The sequence below is a fragment of the Saccostrea cucullata genome, unplaced genomic scaffold (assembly GCF_032062105.1).
Source record: "Saccostrea cucullata isolate Sc308-1 unplaced genomic scaffold, CSIRO_AGI_Scuc_v1 ctg1027, whole genome shotgun sequence".
In the NCBI taxonomy this organism is placed as follows: domain Eukaryota; kingdom Metazoa; phylum Mollusca; class Bivalvia; order Ostreida; family Ostreidae; genus Saccostrea; species Saccostrea cuccullata.
In genome coordinates this window covers 291,369-309,751 of record NW_026927829.1, presented here as the reverse complement: position 1 = coordinate 309,751, position 18,383 = coordinate 291,369, and the positions used below count along the sequence as shown (strand labels likewise).

General features: G+C 32.9%; 2 protein-coding genes across 2 annotated transcripts in view; both read left to right on the top strand.

Annotated features, from left to right (window-relative positions):
- The first annotated feature begins 5,958 nt into the window (after window positions 1-5,958).
- On the top strand, window positions 5,959-9,123 carry LOC134275617 (uncharacterized). Its single transcript, XM_062757886.1, has 6 exons — window positions 5,959-6,496; window positions 6,690-6,851; window positions 7,002-7,949; window positions 8,206-8,406; window positions 8,509-8,646; window positions 8,975-9,123. The coding sequence occupies exons 1-6, from the start codon at window positions 5,959-5,961 to the stop codon at window positions 9,121-9,123; spliced, it is 2,136 nt and encodes a 711-aa protein (XP_062613870.1).
- A 78-nt stretch (window positions 9,124-9,201) lies between these two features.
- The window catches only part of LOC134275616 (uncharacterized), a 33,193-nt gene continuing 24,011 nt past the window's right edge, over window positions 9,202-18,383 (top strand). The window contains exons 1-3 of the mRNA XM_062757885.1: window positions 9,202-9,442; window positions 9,879-10,193; window positions 12,127-12,225. Coding sequence (XP_062613869.1) covers window positions 9,202-9,442; window positions 9,879-10,193; window positions 12,127-12,225 — 655 coding nt within the window. The remainder of the gene's footprint in view (window positions 9,443-9,878; window positions 10,194-12,126; window positions 12,226-18,383) is intronic.

The following is an 18,383-nucleotide window of genomic DNA, read 5'->3' as shown; positions in this document are numbered from 1 at the left end:
GCTAAAAAGAATCATCTAAATATTTCTAAAGTTCATTTCTCGATCATGAACAGGAGCTAACAGCGGTCGTGACCGGCCGGCAGGGGATGGTCTCTGCTTCATGGTAACTGATCCTATCTCTGATGTTTTGGAGTTCCATGCTTGCTTTGCTTCTGTTTTGTTTTGGTTTATAGACTTTTGATCTTGAATAATTTTCGTTATCCATATGTTGTATATTTGAAGAAATGGTTTCATTATACATGTTAACAAAGTATATCTAAATTAATTGCTACTAATGTAAATAACATTTATGACGTATATCTATCAACAGATGTTCAAAAATTTACAAGGTACCAATACAATTCCAATTTAAGATATTTCTAACCATTTATTTATACCCCCCATCCAACAATAAAAAATCACGTGTACCTTTTTTAAAAATTGTTTTTTTACACAGAGGATACTAATGTGACATTGAGGAGACATTAACATGTACCTCTTGTAAATTAAATAATTTGATACGTTAAATGAATACAAGTAACATTATGGTAGTGATATTTAATATCTAAATCATGAATCAAACCTTTCAGTTTGTGAAACATTATCCAAAACAAGGTCTATCTTCACAAAAATTGAAAACTTCATTTATCATGCTTCATATAATTTTTTATGAAAATTAGAAAAACGGCAAATAAAGATATAGTAAGGTATAGTAAGGCTTTAATTTTTAGGCATATTCCGATGCTATTTCATAAGTTACATGTATCTACCTGATACAGTTGTTTATTGCATCTCTCTCTCTCTCTCTCTCTCTCTCTCTCTGTGTGTGTGTGTGTGTGTGTGTGTGTGTGTCTATAGTGAAAACAATTTATGGTATTGCCCTTTAACCTGACTGTTCCTCACTTTCACCTTTCTAATATGACAGTTCTTTATATAACATACTTTAATAATGTTTCAGGAAGTTTAATCTCAAACTATCGAAAAAGGATACAAACACACTGTACGTTCGTTTATAAAAACTTAAAAGCATTGGACACGTTGTGTGGCAGATTTACAAAACTATGGCTTTGAATAAAATTAAGTAAATAGTTATGAAAAATTCCCACATGTGCGTTTTTCATGATTACATTGATGTCAACGAATAAATGTTTTCATTTGCAAAACCCTATAGAAAACAAAAAGACAGTCGAAGAATAAATTTTATGAAACTAAACGAAACTTTTTTTAAAAAAAAGTTCCAAATAAACATGTATGATAAAGCGTATTTTCCTAAAGAATAAATACATGTTATAAGAATCTTTACATTGATTATAGTTTCGAAAAAACCTATTCAAACAAACAAAAACAAAACCAAACAGATCGATCCCATAAATTTTCAACAGAAAAAAATAACGATGAATTTATCAATAACCATTAAATGTTCCAGAGAAATGCATTTGAGACACGAGAGATACAGAATACACTTTTCATCTACCTAATATATGAACACATTAATATCACGAAATCGTAATCATAGGAACTTACTACAGATCTCACTTAAAGTTTAATATTCATCAATACTTCTATTGAGCATTTTGAATGTATTTTTATCATTTGAAAAGGTACATTTGCAGACTTATATCATTGTTGTTTCATAAGCTGGATAAAGTGAAATTATGAACCGTAACTGTTTTAAAATACTGGAAGCAAAATCAATCGTAACAATGGCAACGCAAAGCGGAGCATTCCCGACAATGAGCATATATATTATTAGTTTTTGTTGTATGAGAAAATCCGTAGCTTTAGCGATTTGTTTTTTTTTTTAATTTTACTGAATTTGAAAGATAACCATGTGTCTTTCCGCATTATTATTATGGAGGTAAATTATTTTTTTTTGCAAATTCCCATTTCTATATGTGTAATCTAATAGAAATTTGCACATATATAAGAGAATATTCAAAAATTTTATGGCCTATAAAATCTTAAAAATTGAAGCCTTTTTAATTATATCTGAATCTCATAATCAATATCTGAATCTAAATATTCCATTTATACAATTTTCTGTTTTGAAACCTTTTTGAAACCTTCTTTTGAAAAGTAAGCGATAATATATCTTAACGACGTAAGTATTCTCTTGAGCATGATTTAAGTTAATGCCTAGACAAAACTTATGTTTATTAACTGTAAGAATTAATCTAATGCACTTATACCAAATCTAAGTAATACTCAGGAAGAAAAGTAAAAAAAAAGATTGTTATTTATTATTTTTTGAATGTCAAGAATGTATTACGTATACTGTAAATTCCCTTTTTTCGCGAGTACTCATTTTCGCGAATTGGCTATTCGACGTCAAATCGCGAGAATCATCATTCGCAAATGGTTGATTGAACAATAGATTTTAAACAAAGTTCAGCACAATAAAAATAAAGGCGAGTAATTTTATTTCGCATGTGGTGCTTCTCGCGAAATTACTCGATAATTATTCCAAGCGTTTTTTTCTTTGTTTTGTTTTGTTTTTGTTTTGTTTTGTTTTGGTTTTTTTTTTTTTTTTGGGGGGGGGGGGGGGGGGGTTACAGTATAATATGAAATTTATGAATTCCATTCGTTTCTCGGATCAAAGGAAAGGTGCTAAGCTGTTTGTGTCCAATCGACAGGGAAAATTACATGTCCCAAGATCCTGATGCAATCTCTCATATTTCCAGAATCCATATATAACTCTGAATTTGAAATGATTATTTTTAGTAAAAGGACCTTTATATGAATTTAATAACGATTCTATGGTCAAATTGTCTTTTAAACATTGAAGATTTTCTTTATTTTTATCAATTAAAATGTTTAAAATCCAGATTTTAGCAAACGAAATGTTTTTTTTAACCAGGAGACAGCTATAAGACTATTACTCATGGACTTGGTAAAACCCCAGATTTTGTTGTTGTTCAGTTAAAGATGACCGATGGCTATGTGTCCGAGGCAGCAGGTGAGTCTGACCAAATTATAACTTCACACTTTCTGTAGAATCATCGATGTTCGTGGAGGCCAAATGATCGTCGATTTCGTGGTCTACTTTAAATCATGATTTTACTTCCCCTACGAACAACTACTTTGTCTTCATATTTATTAACTAAAATAACTTCTATATATACATGTAAAATTACCTACAAACTTTTTTTTACAGTTTCAAAGAACCACGAAATTTTGTTTAACCACGATCATTGTATTTACATTAATGATATAATTCCACGCCTACTTTTTCTCAGTTCGTAAACTTTTTGTATTTTACATTATAGACACAAGACGATCCATTTAAATATTTGTTTATGGCATTCTATTGTAGGTGTGACATTTAATTCACAAGTCTTTAATGGTCAAACCATCTGCGGGACTGTTTTTGCATTTAATGACCAAGAAATCCGTCTTTGGTCTATGTCTGGTGAGGTTTATATGTGAGCATAGTTATTGATAAAAACTTGTTGATCATATAATTTTTTTTACGTTTGTTAATAGCTCCGAGTGTTTTTTTTTAGCTCACCTGAGATGAAAGCTCAACTGGGCTTTTCTGATCATCCGTTGTCCGTCCGTTTATCTAGCTGTCAGTCCGTTTATAATGTTTTAAAAGTTTCATCTTCTCTTCAAGAACCACTTGGCTAATATTTATCAAACTTTGTACAAACATCCTGAGGTAGTGTAAATTCTAAATAATCAAAATCATGACCCCCGGGCGAAGGACGGGACCACAATAGGGAATCTTAATTTTTATATTGCAATATTCAGGGGGGACTTAAAAAAATTCTTCTCAAGAACCACTTGGTCAGAAAAGCTGAAACTTTCTGGGAAACAGCATCGGGTAGTGAAAATTCGAAATTGTTCAAATCATGACCCTCGGGGGTAGGGTAGGGTCACAATAAGGAAACCAAGTTAACATTGAATTATGTAAGGAACTTTAAAATTATCTTATCATGAACAACTGGATTAGAAAAGCTGAAACTTATGTTGATGTATCGCTGGGTGATGTACAGTCCCAGAGCTGTCCTACCGGTCCCTTAGAGCAGTCCTGGTGGGCGTGGTTTATTTTTGTAATGGAAGAAGCTAACTCTGAAATTAGATTTCCAATAAACAACAGGACTATGAAAGGCAGTTAAAATTGATTCTGTGTAGTATGCAAGGAATCCTTACATGTAAACGAATATCATTTATAAACAGTACGCACATAGAAACAATTTGAAATAATATTTACTGATAGAAGAAAACTTTTACTCCTACATGTATGAATTACACTGAACATGAATATTTCATCACATTTATCTGGTACATTAATCATTCAGTTTCTTCATTTTCTGTGATTGATACTGATTCCAATATTCATTCATTTATGCCAAGTAAAGGACAAAATTTGCAGCTCTCTTCTCGAGAGGAATTTAAAACAATTAAGGAATGAATTTAATAGTTACCCATTTCATATGATGATTGAAAAATATTGGTATATACACCCTGTAACGGTTGATTTTGCGCATATTTAAAGAACGCGAAGCGCGCACCATAGTTTATTAACCGACAGTCTATTTATAGAGTTTCTGTCCTTGCGCCTGGTATTTGATTTTTTTAGAGATTACATTATTAAAAAACTTTATTCAAATTCTATTTGAATATTAATCTAGTTGTTATCTATTTTTTATTAATTTTCAGTGCAGTAATTTGAATTTATAAAATTAGTATTTTGTTGAGTAAATCTCTAAGAGATAAAATGGTTTGTCAAGTAATTTATTTATACTCACTGTGCTGACGCCCCTGTGTTGAATGGAACGTGTTCGATTTTGAGTGTGATGCGTGTTACGGTAAGAAAGTTGTTATTCTTGTGTTTTATTAAACTTGAAAATTATTAATATTATATCCTTTTATCGTATATATAATACTAGTAAATACCGGTATATTGTTTATTTCAATGTAGAGACCACACACGCAGTGTTAAATATTTCATGTATGAGTGACCGGGTGTGGCATCGCCATATTTTGGTGGTATTTGTTCAGTTGAATCTAAATTCATTTACTGATTAATTCTTTTATTTTTGTTTGTGTGTTCTATTGGTAATGTGTGTATATATTTTGTTTGTATGTAGCTCATTGCCAATTTGATGTTTAATTAAAAATAAAGAACCAGAAAAGGAACTTGACTTTAGTCGTTACAGATGGCGTCGTGGACAATCAATTTAAAAAAAATCTTTTGGCAATGAGTTACTTTTAGGCCCACACTCGATGACAACATCGGAATTCTGAAGTGCCTTTATCCTTTGTTGACGTTTAACAGACTACAGTTTCATTCGATTGACATTTCTGATGTCCAGAGTTCAACTACCAGTTAACCGAGTGTACTCGCCAAAGACTCTGAGTTTGGTTTATGATCAACGGCAACGCAACAGATATCTGAGTATTCCAAACAACGCCCATTGAGGTGATAAAAAAAACTTCACCTGTTTATAACTGTGCACTTAAACAATAAGTATTGTGTAATTATATCTGTGCATTAGTGTTTTAATCCACTCTTTCAAAAATGTCTACTAAGAGGGAAATGAAAGAACTTCTTGAACTTGAAAAAGAAAAATCAGAACAGTTACAGAGTGAAATAGCAACACTTCACCAGAGCTTGAAGAAAACTGAAAGTGCTTTGAGTTTAAAAAGAAATAGAAATGAAATATAAAAATGAACCAAAACCAAATAAAACTGTCTATGTTGCGAGAGAGAAAAAGATTGCAAGGTTGTGTGGTAGACCTGTGAAAGAGAGTGACCTAGATGTAGCAGAATGGTTAGATGATGCTAGGCAACATTTAAAAGTTATTGATGATGAAGATGCAAAGACCTAGAATGGAAATAGATACATCTGACAAAATTTTAGATATCATTAAAGATGTTTTAGCAAGTACAGAAACTTTGGGCGCGTTGCAAAAGCAATTCTATCAAAGAGATCAGAAACATGGCGAGTAGTTGCAAAATTACTCTTAAGCGTTAATGAAATTACTCGACAAGATCGTGGCAAAAGATTACAAAGCTGTAAGCGATTTCGATGAAATGTTAAAAGAGCGGTTTGTTGAAGTCATTCGCGATTCATCTCTCCGAAGAGAGATTAGACGTTTTTCGTTCGAACAGAAATCTATGCCTTTTGGTGAATTTAGACAAACAGTGTTACGATGGTCCGAAGATTACAAGAGTGAACCACTAGGTAAGTCATGCTCAGTACATGAAACTAGCATTCAAGAGAGTATGAAAACAAAAGTGACAAAATCACATGATGATGGTCAGTTATCAGAGATTCTTGATATTCTTAAGTTGCAACAAAAGCAAATTGATGAAAATCAAACAGAGTTAAAGAAATTATCAGAAGAGGTTATGAGAAAAGTAAATCCACAGTTTGAAACCAAACCTTTGCAAGGAAGACAATTTCCTAAAGTCAAACAATCCCATTTAACATGTTTCCGTTGTGGCGGAAAGGGACACAAAGTACAAGACTGTAGTACTCAGTTAGAAAACAACAATCCTCCACGTAAAGGTAAGTCACAAGGGGCACCTGTCTCTAATTTTCATTTAAACGCGAAGCGTCTGTTGTAGAGAGTCGCCCAACAGACGAAAGTGAGAGGATAAAAGACTCATTTTGATCAGAGGATCATAGACATTGACACTGATTGACACTGGTTCACAGGTATCTACTATCACTGAAACTTGCTTTCGAGATCTGTTGAAAGCTGAACCTAAATTAATTGACGTTACGAAGTGGATGAAAGTGTCTGACGCCAATCACTTACCGATACCATACATTGGTTACATTGAGGTAGTGATAGACACTGCTCATGGACGTGTACCAAATGTTGGAATACTGGTGGTTAAGGATACCTCAGACCAATATGGTAAGCAGAAAAAGTTACAAGTTCCTGGAGTACTCTGAAGTAATATCTTCCACATTCTAAAGGAACAAGTGGAACAAAATTTGTATTCAGTCACTAAGAAGAATGATTAGTTATTGAATACTTTGTCGATTTTTGAAATGAATACGTCAGTTTACGGTTCTCAGAGATCTAGTTTTGTCAAAGTTGCGGGTCAAGATCCTATTAAAATTCCTGCAAATTCAATGAAAGTTGTTTTAGGTACTGCACGTCAGACGTCCGAGAACTTCAATGGTCTGGTCCAAGCTGTCCATGGCAATAATGGTACTCTACCGAAAAACATCTTAGTGATAGATACCTACGCAGATATAGAGAATGGTATTATTCCAGTTCGAGTCGTTAACATCGGAGATGAAGATGTTTGGTTAAATCCAAAAACCAGGATCGGTATCCTTCATGACGTCAAAGTTGAGTACGCTGCTCAGCCCAACTGCCAAGCAGAAATTGAGGTAAGTACTCAAGAAGTTCAAGTACACATTGAAAATATTCATGAGAACTTAGAAAGGGTAGATGATGTCAAAGCAGTAGTCAGCACAGATAAAGCCATTCAAATTCATGGTGTAGAAGTAGATGTTGGAGGAATCATATCAGATGACGAGAAAGAAAGGTTGGTATCAGTTCTGAATAAGCATCAGGACGTTTTCTCTAAAAACAGCGACGATCTGGGTTCTACCGATACGGTGAAACACCAAATACTTACCACAGATGAAGTTCCTGTTAAATTGCAACACAGACGTATACCTCCTAATAAAATCGAAGAAGTTCAGTTGCACATTCAAACTCTATTGAAACAAGGTATTATTAGACCCAGTACAAGTCCATATGGAGCCGCTGTTGTATTAGTACGCAAGAAAGACGGTACATTACGTCTTTGCGTCGACTATCGGCGACTAAATCTCAAAACAATCAAAGATGCATTTCCAATTCCCAGGATCGAGGAGGAATTAGACGCACTTCATGGCGCTAAATTCTTTTCTACATTAGATCTAGCACAAGGTTTCTATCAGGTACAGATGAATGAGCAATACCGCCAAAAAACGGCATTCAGAGTTGGTCCCTTGGGTTTGTATGAATTTGTCCGCATGCCTTTCGGTCTTTGTAATAGCCAAAGTACTTTTCAAAGGTTAATGGAAGATTGTTTAGGTGACAAAAATTTCGAAATCCTCCTTTTGTATCTCGATGATATTCTTGTCTGTTCTCAATCATTCGATGATCATTTAGAACGACTTGAATTTGTTTTCAACAGATTAAAATCTCACAATCTAAAAAAGAAAACCTTCAAAGTGTCACTTTTTGCAAAGAGATGTCAAATACTTAGGTCATGTTGTTAGCGAAGACGGTGTCAAAGTTGACCCAGAGAAAATTTCTGTAATCAAAGAATGGAAAACGCCTCAAACAGAAAAAGAATTGCGTTCCTTTTTAGGCCTAGCTGGGTACTATCGCAAATTTATAAAAGGGTTTAGTCAAATTGCTGCTCCTCTTCATGCTGTACTGTCTAAACAAGAGAAAAAGACCAAAGGTAGGAAAATTGTAACAAGGCAAATTCCGTTCAAACATAAATGGAATTCAGAGTGTGACAATGCTTTTGAAAAACTTAAATCATGCCTTACAAACACTCCAGTTTTAGGTTTTCCAAACTTCAGCTCTCCATTTATCGCAGAAACAGATGCCAGTTTCGATGGTTTGGGTGCAGTTTTGAGTCAACAGCAGGAGTCTGGAAGAGTCGTGATCGCCTATGCATCTAGAAGCCTTAGACCAGGTTAGAGAAACATGTCGAATTACAGCTCCATGAAATTGGAATTACTTGCTCTAAAATGGGCGGTAACTGAAAAGTTTCGAGAATATTTGTTAGGTAGCAGTTTTATCGCATACACTGACAACAATCCCTTCAGTTATTTCAAAACAATAAAGTTAACAGCCAATGAACTGAGATGGGCTTCGGAGTTGGAACAGTTCAATTTTGATATCAAGTATGATCCGGAAAGTCAAACAAACAGATAGTCTTAGCAGAAGGTATTTAGAGAGCAATTCTGAGGAAATTTTAGCAGAATTAACACAAAGTATTTCCTTGAGAGAGTTTATTACAGACTGTCAGACAATTACAACGGACAAAGAACTAATTCCTATGTTTCCTGAATACACTTCAGACGATTTACGGAAACTGCAGGTGGAAGATCCAAAGATCAATAGAGTGCTTCACTGGATGGAGATTGGTCACAAACCAACATCACGTTAAATTTCAAACAAGAACGGGGAGGTGAGAAAATATCTAAGGAAGTATCATTTGCTACAGTTCAAGAACAGTATCTTGTACATGACAAGCAAGGGATTGGATGGCGAGTGTTTGCAGTTAGTGTTACCAGAATGTCTTAGACCACAGGTAATGGAGTCTCTGCATAATTGTTCTGGACACCAGGATCGAGAGAGGACATTTGCACTTGTAAGGAAAAGATGTTACTGGCCAGGAATGCAGGCAGACGTGATAAAATGGATCGAGAGATGTGAAAAATGCAAGATTGCTAAGACACCAGTTCCAACAATAAAACCATCAATAGGTAACTTGACAGCTTAACAACCATTAGACATTTTGGCAATGGATTTTACATTATTAGAAAAATCTTCAGATGGTTTTGAGAATGTTCTCGTTTTGATGGACGTTTTCACGAAATTTACCATGGCAATTCCTACAAAGAATCAAAAAGCCTCTACTGTAGCTAAACAGTTATTCTACAATTGGTTCTATAAAATTGGCATTCCGAGTCGTTTGCATAGTGACCAGGGTAGGAATTTTGAGGGCGAGGTGGTTAAAGAGTTATGCAAGTTGTATGTTATCAAAAAGTCACTTAGTACTCCCTATCATCCTGAAGGTAACTTGCAATGCGAAAGATTCAACCGAACGATGCATGATAGGTTAAGAACGCTTGATGCGCAGAGAAAAAGAAAATGGACGGCGTTTTTGCCAGAACAACGTTACACCTCATTGTACTACAGGATTGACACCTTATTTCCTCCTTTATGGAAGAGAACCAAGATTACCTGCAGATTACTTGTTAGGTACCAAAAAGGACGATGTATGCTATTGTATTGTAGACGATTGGTTTAAGTCCCACAAAGAGCATCTTGAGTACGCCTGGACTGTTGCAGGTAAGAACACAGAGAAAAGCGTAGAAAAACGACGAGAGTTTCACGGAAGTAAATCTACTCCTTGTTCAATTGATGTAGGAACAAAGGTTATTATCAAAAACCATGTACAAGGTAGGAATAAGATACAAGATGTGTGGAAATCAGATCCTTACATTGTCACAGGTAAGTTACGGAAAAATGTTTACGAAGTAAAGTCAGCAGATGGTAGCAATGAAACAAAAGTTCTTCACAGAAACGAGCTCTTAGACATGAAAGAAAAACACCAAAATGAGCATAATATTATTTGTGAAGAGTCTGACTCTGATGAGGAAATAGAGGCATAGATTATGACTTTGATCGAAAGACATTTCTTTGTGTTTTTATCAATTGTGTATATAGTCCGTTTTATCTACTTGTTGATGAGGGCATCAACAAAATTTTGCGGGGAGGAATGTAACGGTTGATTTTGCGCATATTTAAAGAACGCGAAGCGCGCACCATAGTTTATTAACCGACAGTCTATTTATAGAGTTTCTGTCCTTGCGCCTGGTATTTGATTTTATTTAGAGATTATATTATTTAAAACTTATTTAAATTCTATTTGAATATTAATCTAGTTGTTATCTATTTTTTATTAATTTTCAGTGCAGTAATTTGAATTTATAAAATTAGTATTTTGTTGAGTAAATCTCTAAGAGATAAACTGGTTTGTCAAGTAATTTATTTATACTCACTGTGCTGATGCCCCTGTGTTGAATGGAACGTGTTCCATATCAAAAACATATATTTTTACAGATTCACTTTATGGAAGTAAATAGATTGTGTATCTCTTATTTTATAAAGGGAAAGAACACTCTGATTAACAATCTTTTTAATGTTTAGAAAACTTTTAATTCTGAATAACTTCTCCCACTTCGATCCCCATACACCAACACTTAAACTTGTATGTATAGAGCAGTCCGGTCATCAGGGCTGCAATTAGGTAATAAACCAATTATATAATGCCTGAACTGTCAATGAAACAGATTATTTTTCCCGAAGTGCAGGGAACAGCTCAGTGTGTTCTATTGCCCGATGCCAACGGCTCAGGCATTAAATAATTGTATAAGGTTTTATTTTATGGTTGCATGGAATACCCTTTTTTGTGTGCATGGTACTTGTAAAACGTGCAGTTTTTTTCAATTAAGAAAAATCATATCTAAACTGCAATAATATTTTTTAAATAAGAAATTTTTTACGTCGATTTATTTTTGCGAATTTTGTCCAGAGAGCTGTTGATTAATTTTTACGCTTCAAAATTTTGCGGATTGTCACTGGCGCTAAAAATAAAAGTCACTTAAGATATTCATATCACTTTATGTTTCAAATTAGTATGCATAGTGAGAATACCACTAATATACTCGCAACGTGGCAAGAAACTGCAGAATCGCTCCGAAACAATTTTGAATATAACAAGATGTGTTTGTGAAACACTCAGAAAGAAATGTTGATTGTCTTCTCTCACGAGAGATGACACATTAAGTTTTTTTCCTGTCAATGTCCCGTTAATGTCAAAAATTATTTTCGCCCATTGATTAATCTTTGTTTTGACTGTAATGAATCAGTTTGCACCTGTTTTTTGTCTAATAATAAGTCAAATGAATATTGCTCAGAATCTGAGAGTGCAGATCTATGTAAACTTTTGAACCAAAATCGGCATTAAAAAAACTTAACAACCCTTCTCCAATAACAAACATCAAGGATGATGACAAACAAAATGTGTGTGATTCAAAGACTGGCCTTCTGAAAAAAGTTCTGCATTTTGTAAATTTGAATGTTTGTCATATTTTACCAAAATTAGATGAATTAATTTTCTATTTACAGGATCAACAAAATGTTGACATTTTTTCTTTATGTGAAACTTTTCTTGATGAAAATATTAGTGATTGTATTATAAATGTTTATGGATATACTTTTGAAAGAAAAGATGGAAAAGGAAAGGCGGGTGGTGGACTAATTACATATATTGCAAATGATTTGAAATATAAACGACGAATTGATTTAGAAATTAGTAATTTAGAAACAAGGTGGCTTGGAATTAATCTTAAGAATTCTAAACCTATACTTTATTGTTCAGTTTACCGTCCACCATCTGCCCCCTCCTGCTGGGTAAACGAATTTGTTAAAGAAGTTCAGTGCGCTACCTGCTGTGACTATCAGGAAGTGATTATTGCAGGTGATTTCAATATAGATATGCTCAAAGACCCCCCGCAGAGTTGGTCATCTGCAATTGTAGATTTGGGATTAACGCAATTAATTAACACCCCAACAAGAATTACTTATAGCTGTAAAACTCTTATTGACCATTTCTACACTACGCACCCTGCTAACATATGTGAAATATCAGTACCCCCTGTAGGAATGTCTGACCATTATCCAATATGTGCCACCCGAAGATCTAACAGCATGCAACGCAAGGGCAAACATATTGAAATACAATATCGTGACTTTAAAAACTTTAATGAAAATGATTTTTTGCACGATTTAAACAATGCAGATTTTGATGAATTGATTCTTCTGCATGATCCTGATGACATCTTAAACTGTTTGTATGATATTTTCAATTCTATACTTAATAAGCATGCGAAGGTTAAATCAAAGCGTGTGAAATCAGAATTTAGCACTAAATGGTTGACTACAGAAATAAATGATGCTAGGAATATGCGAGATCAATTCCATAAACAGGGAGACATGGAAAATTTTAGATTTTGGAGAAACAAAGTCACCTCATTAATTACTGATTCAAAATCTACATATTATAAGACAGTAATTGAAGATAGTTCTACATAAAAAAATGTGGGGTCATTTAAATCAGCTTGCCTCAAAATCAGATAAAAATTCATCCCCCTCTTATATCACGTATAATGGATTAAATCTTTATAATTTACAAGACATTGCAAATGCTTCTAATGCGCATTTTGCGCAAATTCCAAAAAAATGTTAAATAATCTTTCGTTCTCTGGTTTCGAATCAGAAAAACTGAAAGGATACACTGAAACAAAACTTGGAGATCAAGACATTTATGAAATTCCCTTGATTAATGAAACAAAAGTATTTGATATATTAAAGAGGCTTGACATAAACAAATCTACTGGCATAGATTTTCTTGGACCTAGGTTGCTCAAACTTTCAGCTAGTATAATATCCAAACCTCTAACACATCTAATGAATTCTAGCATTATCAATGGATCTTTTCCTTCACAGTTAAAGGTCGCAAAAGTAACTCCTTTATTTAAAAAAGGTGATAAATCAGATCCAGGAAATCATCGCCCAATCTCAATTTACCAACTATATCGAAAGTTTTAGAGAAGCACGTAGCAGAAAATATACGCATCTTTACTTCACACTTTGATCTATTAATGAAAACACTATCTGGGTTTAGAGAATTTCACTCATGTCAGACAGCTCTCACAAAACTAACTGATAATTGGCTGCATGCAATAGATCAAGGAAATTGCGTTGGCATTACTTATTTGGATTTTAGCAAAGCATTTGATCTTGTAAATCATGATTTACTTATTAGAAAACCCAAATGCTACCACTTTGATCCCACATCAATAAAATGGTTTCAATCATATTTAAATGATCGAACTCAAAGTGTAAAAATTGGTGCGTACACATCTGAATCACTGCCCGTCACAGCAGGTGTGCCACAGGGCTCTATTTTAGGTCCCTTGTTATTTCTGTTATATATCAATTATTTACCTTTCTCTGTTGAACATTGTAATGTTGATATGTTTGCTGATGACACAACAATGCATTTTCATGGTAACAATATTTCACATATTGAAGCAACTCTCAATCATGACCTGTATCAAATACAAACCTGGTGTCAACAGAATCAGATGATTTTGAGTACTGATAAAACAAAGTGTGTGTTAAATGGGAACACACCAAAAGAAATCAAAATTAGAAAACGTTAATCTTCAACTACAACTTTCTGGCCATCCCATTCAAAATGTTAGGACAGAGAAATTATTGGGGGTTCACATTGATCATTCTCTTCAATATTCTTCGCATGTAGATGCAGTTTGCAAACCCTTACTTATAAATTATTTACCTTACGAAAAGTTTCTACCATTGAATACTAGAAAGCTATTTTATAATGCATTTATTTTACCATCAATTTTATATTGCCTTTCTATTTGGGGTAACTCTCCTCAAACTCACATCGATAGAATATACAAACTTCAGAAACGAGCAGCTAGGATTATTTTAAATGAAAAATATGATGCACCTTCAAGGCCACTGTTTAACATTTTAGGCTGGTTAACAGTTTACGAACTTCTATATTTACAGAAAAGCATTCTAATGTTCAAAACTTTTCATCATATGTCTCATGATTTTTTTGAATTTCAAAGTTCTGGATCATACACGTTACGCTCAGAGACAAATTAAGAACTTCGTTTACCAAAATATAAAACAAATTTATTCAAAAATTCTTTACAATATTCAGGGGTTATTATCTCGAATGAGTTGCCTATTAGCATTAGGAATTCCCAATCCCTTGCAATATTTAAAAGTAGTGTTGAAAATTTTTAACTTATGAAACGTACTGGTTCTACATGAAATTTATGTTTTCCTTTTTTTTTTTTTTCAATGAAATGCCAATATCTAATTTATTCTGCTGTAACAAAGTGTTTATATAATATTGTTTCATGTTTGTAATTATTGTCTTTAATGTATAAACATTGTATATATGTTATAAAGAAGGCCCTGAGGAAGACTATTGCTTGCACTAATCGGGTTACCTTCTATAAATAAAGTATTATTATTATTATTATTATTATTATTAAGTTTAATTTGATTTTCGGATGTAAAGTTCCATGGTAAGCTGCCATTTATCGATCGACAATTCTCGGCTGACTCCACTACGCTACACACAAAAAGTGCGAGGCCACCAGAGGATCACCGACTGGTCAGTTTGACGCGATGATGCGATTTTCTAAATATAAAGATGTAAACAACGAGCGATCTGCCTTGTTATTGATAAATTCTTTAAAGAAAACAAGCTGCAAGGAAACCATAGCTAGTCCGACACACACAATCGCCTGGGTGATGGGGGTTCTTCAAAACATACATTGTATGTCCTTATGTATATATATATATATATATATATATATATATATATATATATATATATATATATATATATATATATATATATATATATATATATATATATTAGTCTTCTTGGCTTTTACCTTAATGATGGTCAGAACTATGTAGAATCTTCTAACTAGTACAGCGCATGTGTGAAGATCCTCTGCAGCCGAGGCGTGTATCCAAGAATTCACAGAGAAACAACATCAAATTTAAAACATTCACATAAGTAATCGTATAAATAACTATTAGAGATTGATGGTGAAAATTTTATTTTTTTGGTACATTAGGCAATCTATAACGCGCAGTCATTTTTTTTTTAAATACGTCTGATTAAAGCAATATGAGCTGTATTCTTGAAAATTTTATTTTGCAGGTAAGTAAGCTATAAATTATGATTAATTTGTATGTAATTTAAACACTTCTGACCAATAATTCCAAAATAAATGTTAAAAATGTTTCAGAAGAAATATTTCTATAAGACCTAATATACAGTATTATATAAGGAATAATTATTGTACAGGACGACAATAATTCAATTTTGCTTTAATCAAAGCTTAGAAAAGTTACAAATATGAACAAAAGAAATTTATAGAAGTCTTATTTTTCTGTCATTGAAATAGTTAATGACAAATTTGCAACAAAACCTTCCGATGTCATACGTACATGCAGCCCTTATTGCTTTAATAAAATGTATCAAGAGTAAACAAATTTCAGATATTGAAAGCACAAGTTATAAGCGGATACATTAAAGGGGATGTACAAGCCATATTGGATCAAGTCTGGTGTAAAATAAGATATACCAAGAATGCGCTTAATACTCTACTAAACTAGCCCAAGGTTACTCGAAGTGCTGATGCAATCAGTACCTACTGTTAGAGACCAAAATTAGGAAATGATTAAGTTTATTTTGTTTAAGTTAGGAGGAAATTAATCATGTTAGAACTGCGCAGCTACAGAGTTCAAATGCATTGAATATGATGTCGGTTCTATCATTGATAATATGGCTACAACCATTTGTTTCGTTTTTTTTCTTGTCATTATCGATAATTCTTGAAAATTTGATTTTTCATATGGGGGTCTTCCTGAGGCCATGTCTTTATTTCGTCCGCCATTCCTGTGTCACACAGAGTTCAAATAACATTGATTTTAGTTGATTTTAGAATAAATGCGACTATAACAACATCAAGATAAGAAATTACTTAGTAATATTCCTTAGGTTATATAATTTACTACTTTTAATTGTTGCATCGCATCGTCTGATCAATGAAAAAACGCAATTTTAACCCAAATCCAGCTAATCGTGAAAAAAATTTTCTTTATCCTTCGAATTTCCTCGATCATATCACTCCACTGAGCACGTGTTTGGCATAAGCATATATCTGCTGTGAATAGATGCGTTTATTACCATGATTATAATTAATTTTTCATGGAACAAGTCTGAATAATTTGTTGGTTTCTTTAAAACTAAAAAAAAGATAAAACGTGTCCTAAACATGTGTTTACGGCAGGTCTCTTTTCTGTGACGATAGGAGTTTTTTTTTTGAAATGGGGCGCTGCAAGGAGGATGCTTAGCTTAATCTGAAAATGTTAAACAATATACGCTGCATGAAAAACAAATTGTAATTACATGCATTACATTCCAAAAGTTGATACATATGTCTATTTTGTTAAGCAGTTAGATAGAAAAATCAGTCAGTTTTAGGATTTCCTTCAGGCACCTCACGTAAATAGCTAGATTGTTTGCAATGACCAAAAATTGTATGGAGTAATGTTTGGACATAAGAACACATCATGTCTCATTATATTGACAAAGTGATAAGCTTTCACTAACATACGAAGTTTGATAAAATATATTGAGTTGTTTCTTTGAAATTTATAAGCTAGCACAATGTTTGCAAAGAAAAGTCCATCGCATATGTTATGTCTATATATGTAAATAAAGAGTGAGAGGATACTTCCATCCCGAAAATCTTATGTTTGTTTTTTCAAAATATTCCCAAAGCTTCAGAAATTTTGCATTACTAAGTATGTGATGGAACATGTACTAGCCTTAAATTGTTAAGACCATTTTTTATAAAATATTTTGTTGCAATCTTTCCAGACCTCGATCCTGCCTAGAAATGGCCGACTCAATTTGTTTTTTACGTCCCATTACACGGTATTTTTTTTTTGCTTTTTCTTACGTCAACAAATATGTTTTAATTTAAAGGATTTTTTTCTTCACCTATTAATACGGACCCAATAATTTTCCCCTGAGTTGGGAGGACCACCAAACGTCATTTTAAAGATGGTCTAAAATATTTAATTATTTTAAATTTCTGTAAAATTGTAATTTTGACAACATGGACAAATAGAAAAAAAGTTCTTTTTATTCAGTAAATGTCCTAATCCAATCTGAATGATTTCATTCCTTTTCAAATGGTTTTCCTATGTGTTAAAAATTGTAAATGTTTATTTGACACAGTATACTAGTGGGTACTAAAACAAGGTCATTCATATTGATTTTATGTGTCTAATTTTCGTTGTGTTTCATTAATGATAATTAGGATTTTGATAGATGAAATGTTTCCTGTGACAGACTTACAAACTCTTAATTTTAACTTTGATGGTGCTCATTTTTCCTTACCTGGAATCAAAGAGTTTAAGAATTGTTTTTTTTATATATCAATACGTACACTATTTAACAACTGTTCTATAATAATACTAATTACTTTTTATCCATATTTTATGAAAAAATTTCTTTTTTAAAAGTGTTCATATTATTTGAAACATTTTGCAACTGTAATTCTCTTCTACTTTTTTTTAGATTTTCATATACCTCCATATTAAGAAGAGGTCTGGAAAACAAAATTCTGTGCTAAAAATAGACCTCGTGCTGCTATCCATGAACTATTTTGATGGTTCTTTACACTCATTTTGAAGACAACAGTATCTTGTTTTGAACTTGAAATTACCATTTGAAAGTGCAAAATTTAGTCATTTTCTCAACAAATGGTTGTACAGAGAACATTAATGCACACTTTGCATTTTTTGGAATTTTTTTTAAGGTTCTGCTGAATTCTGTAGCTACGAAGTTCTAAGGATTATATATATACTAAAAATTTGATCAAACTATAATGTATTTTAGCAATTTGAAGAAATTTTTACATTTTGTTCTTACTGCACTAAAGATGGCCGGATATCCCTTTTAATGTATCTAAAAAGTTACAGACATTGGAAGAAAGATCA

Coding starts and splice junctions, on each gene's coding strand:
- LOC134275617 (XM_062757886.1), top strand. CDS start 5,959: ATGAAATTACTCGACAAGATCGTGGCAAAAGATTACAAAGCTGTAAGC. Junction 8,407..8,508: donor ACAAGAGAAAAAGACCAAAG/GTAGGAAAATTG, acceptor CAAACACTCCAG/TTTTAGGTTTTCCAAACTTC. Junction 8,647..8,974: donor ATCTAGAAGCCTTAGACCAG/GTTAGAGAAACA, acceptor AGTTTATTACAG/ACTGTCAGACAATTACAACG.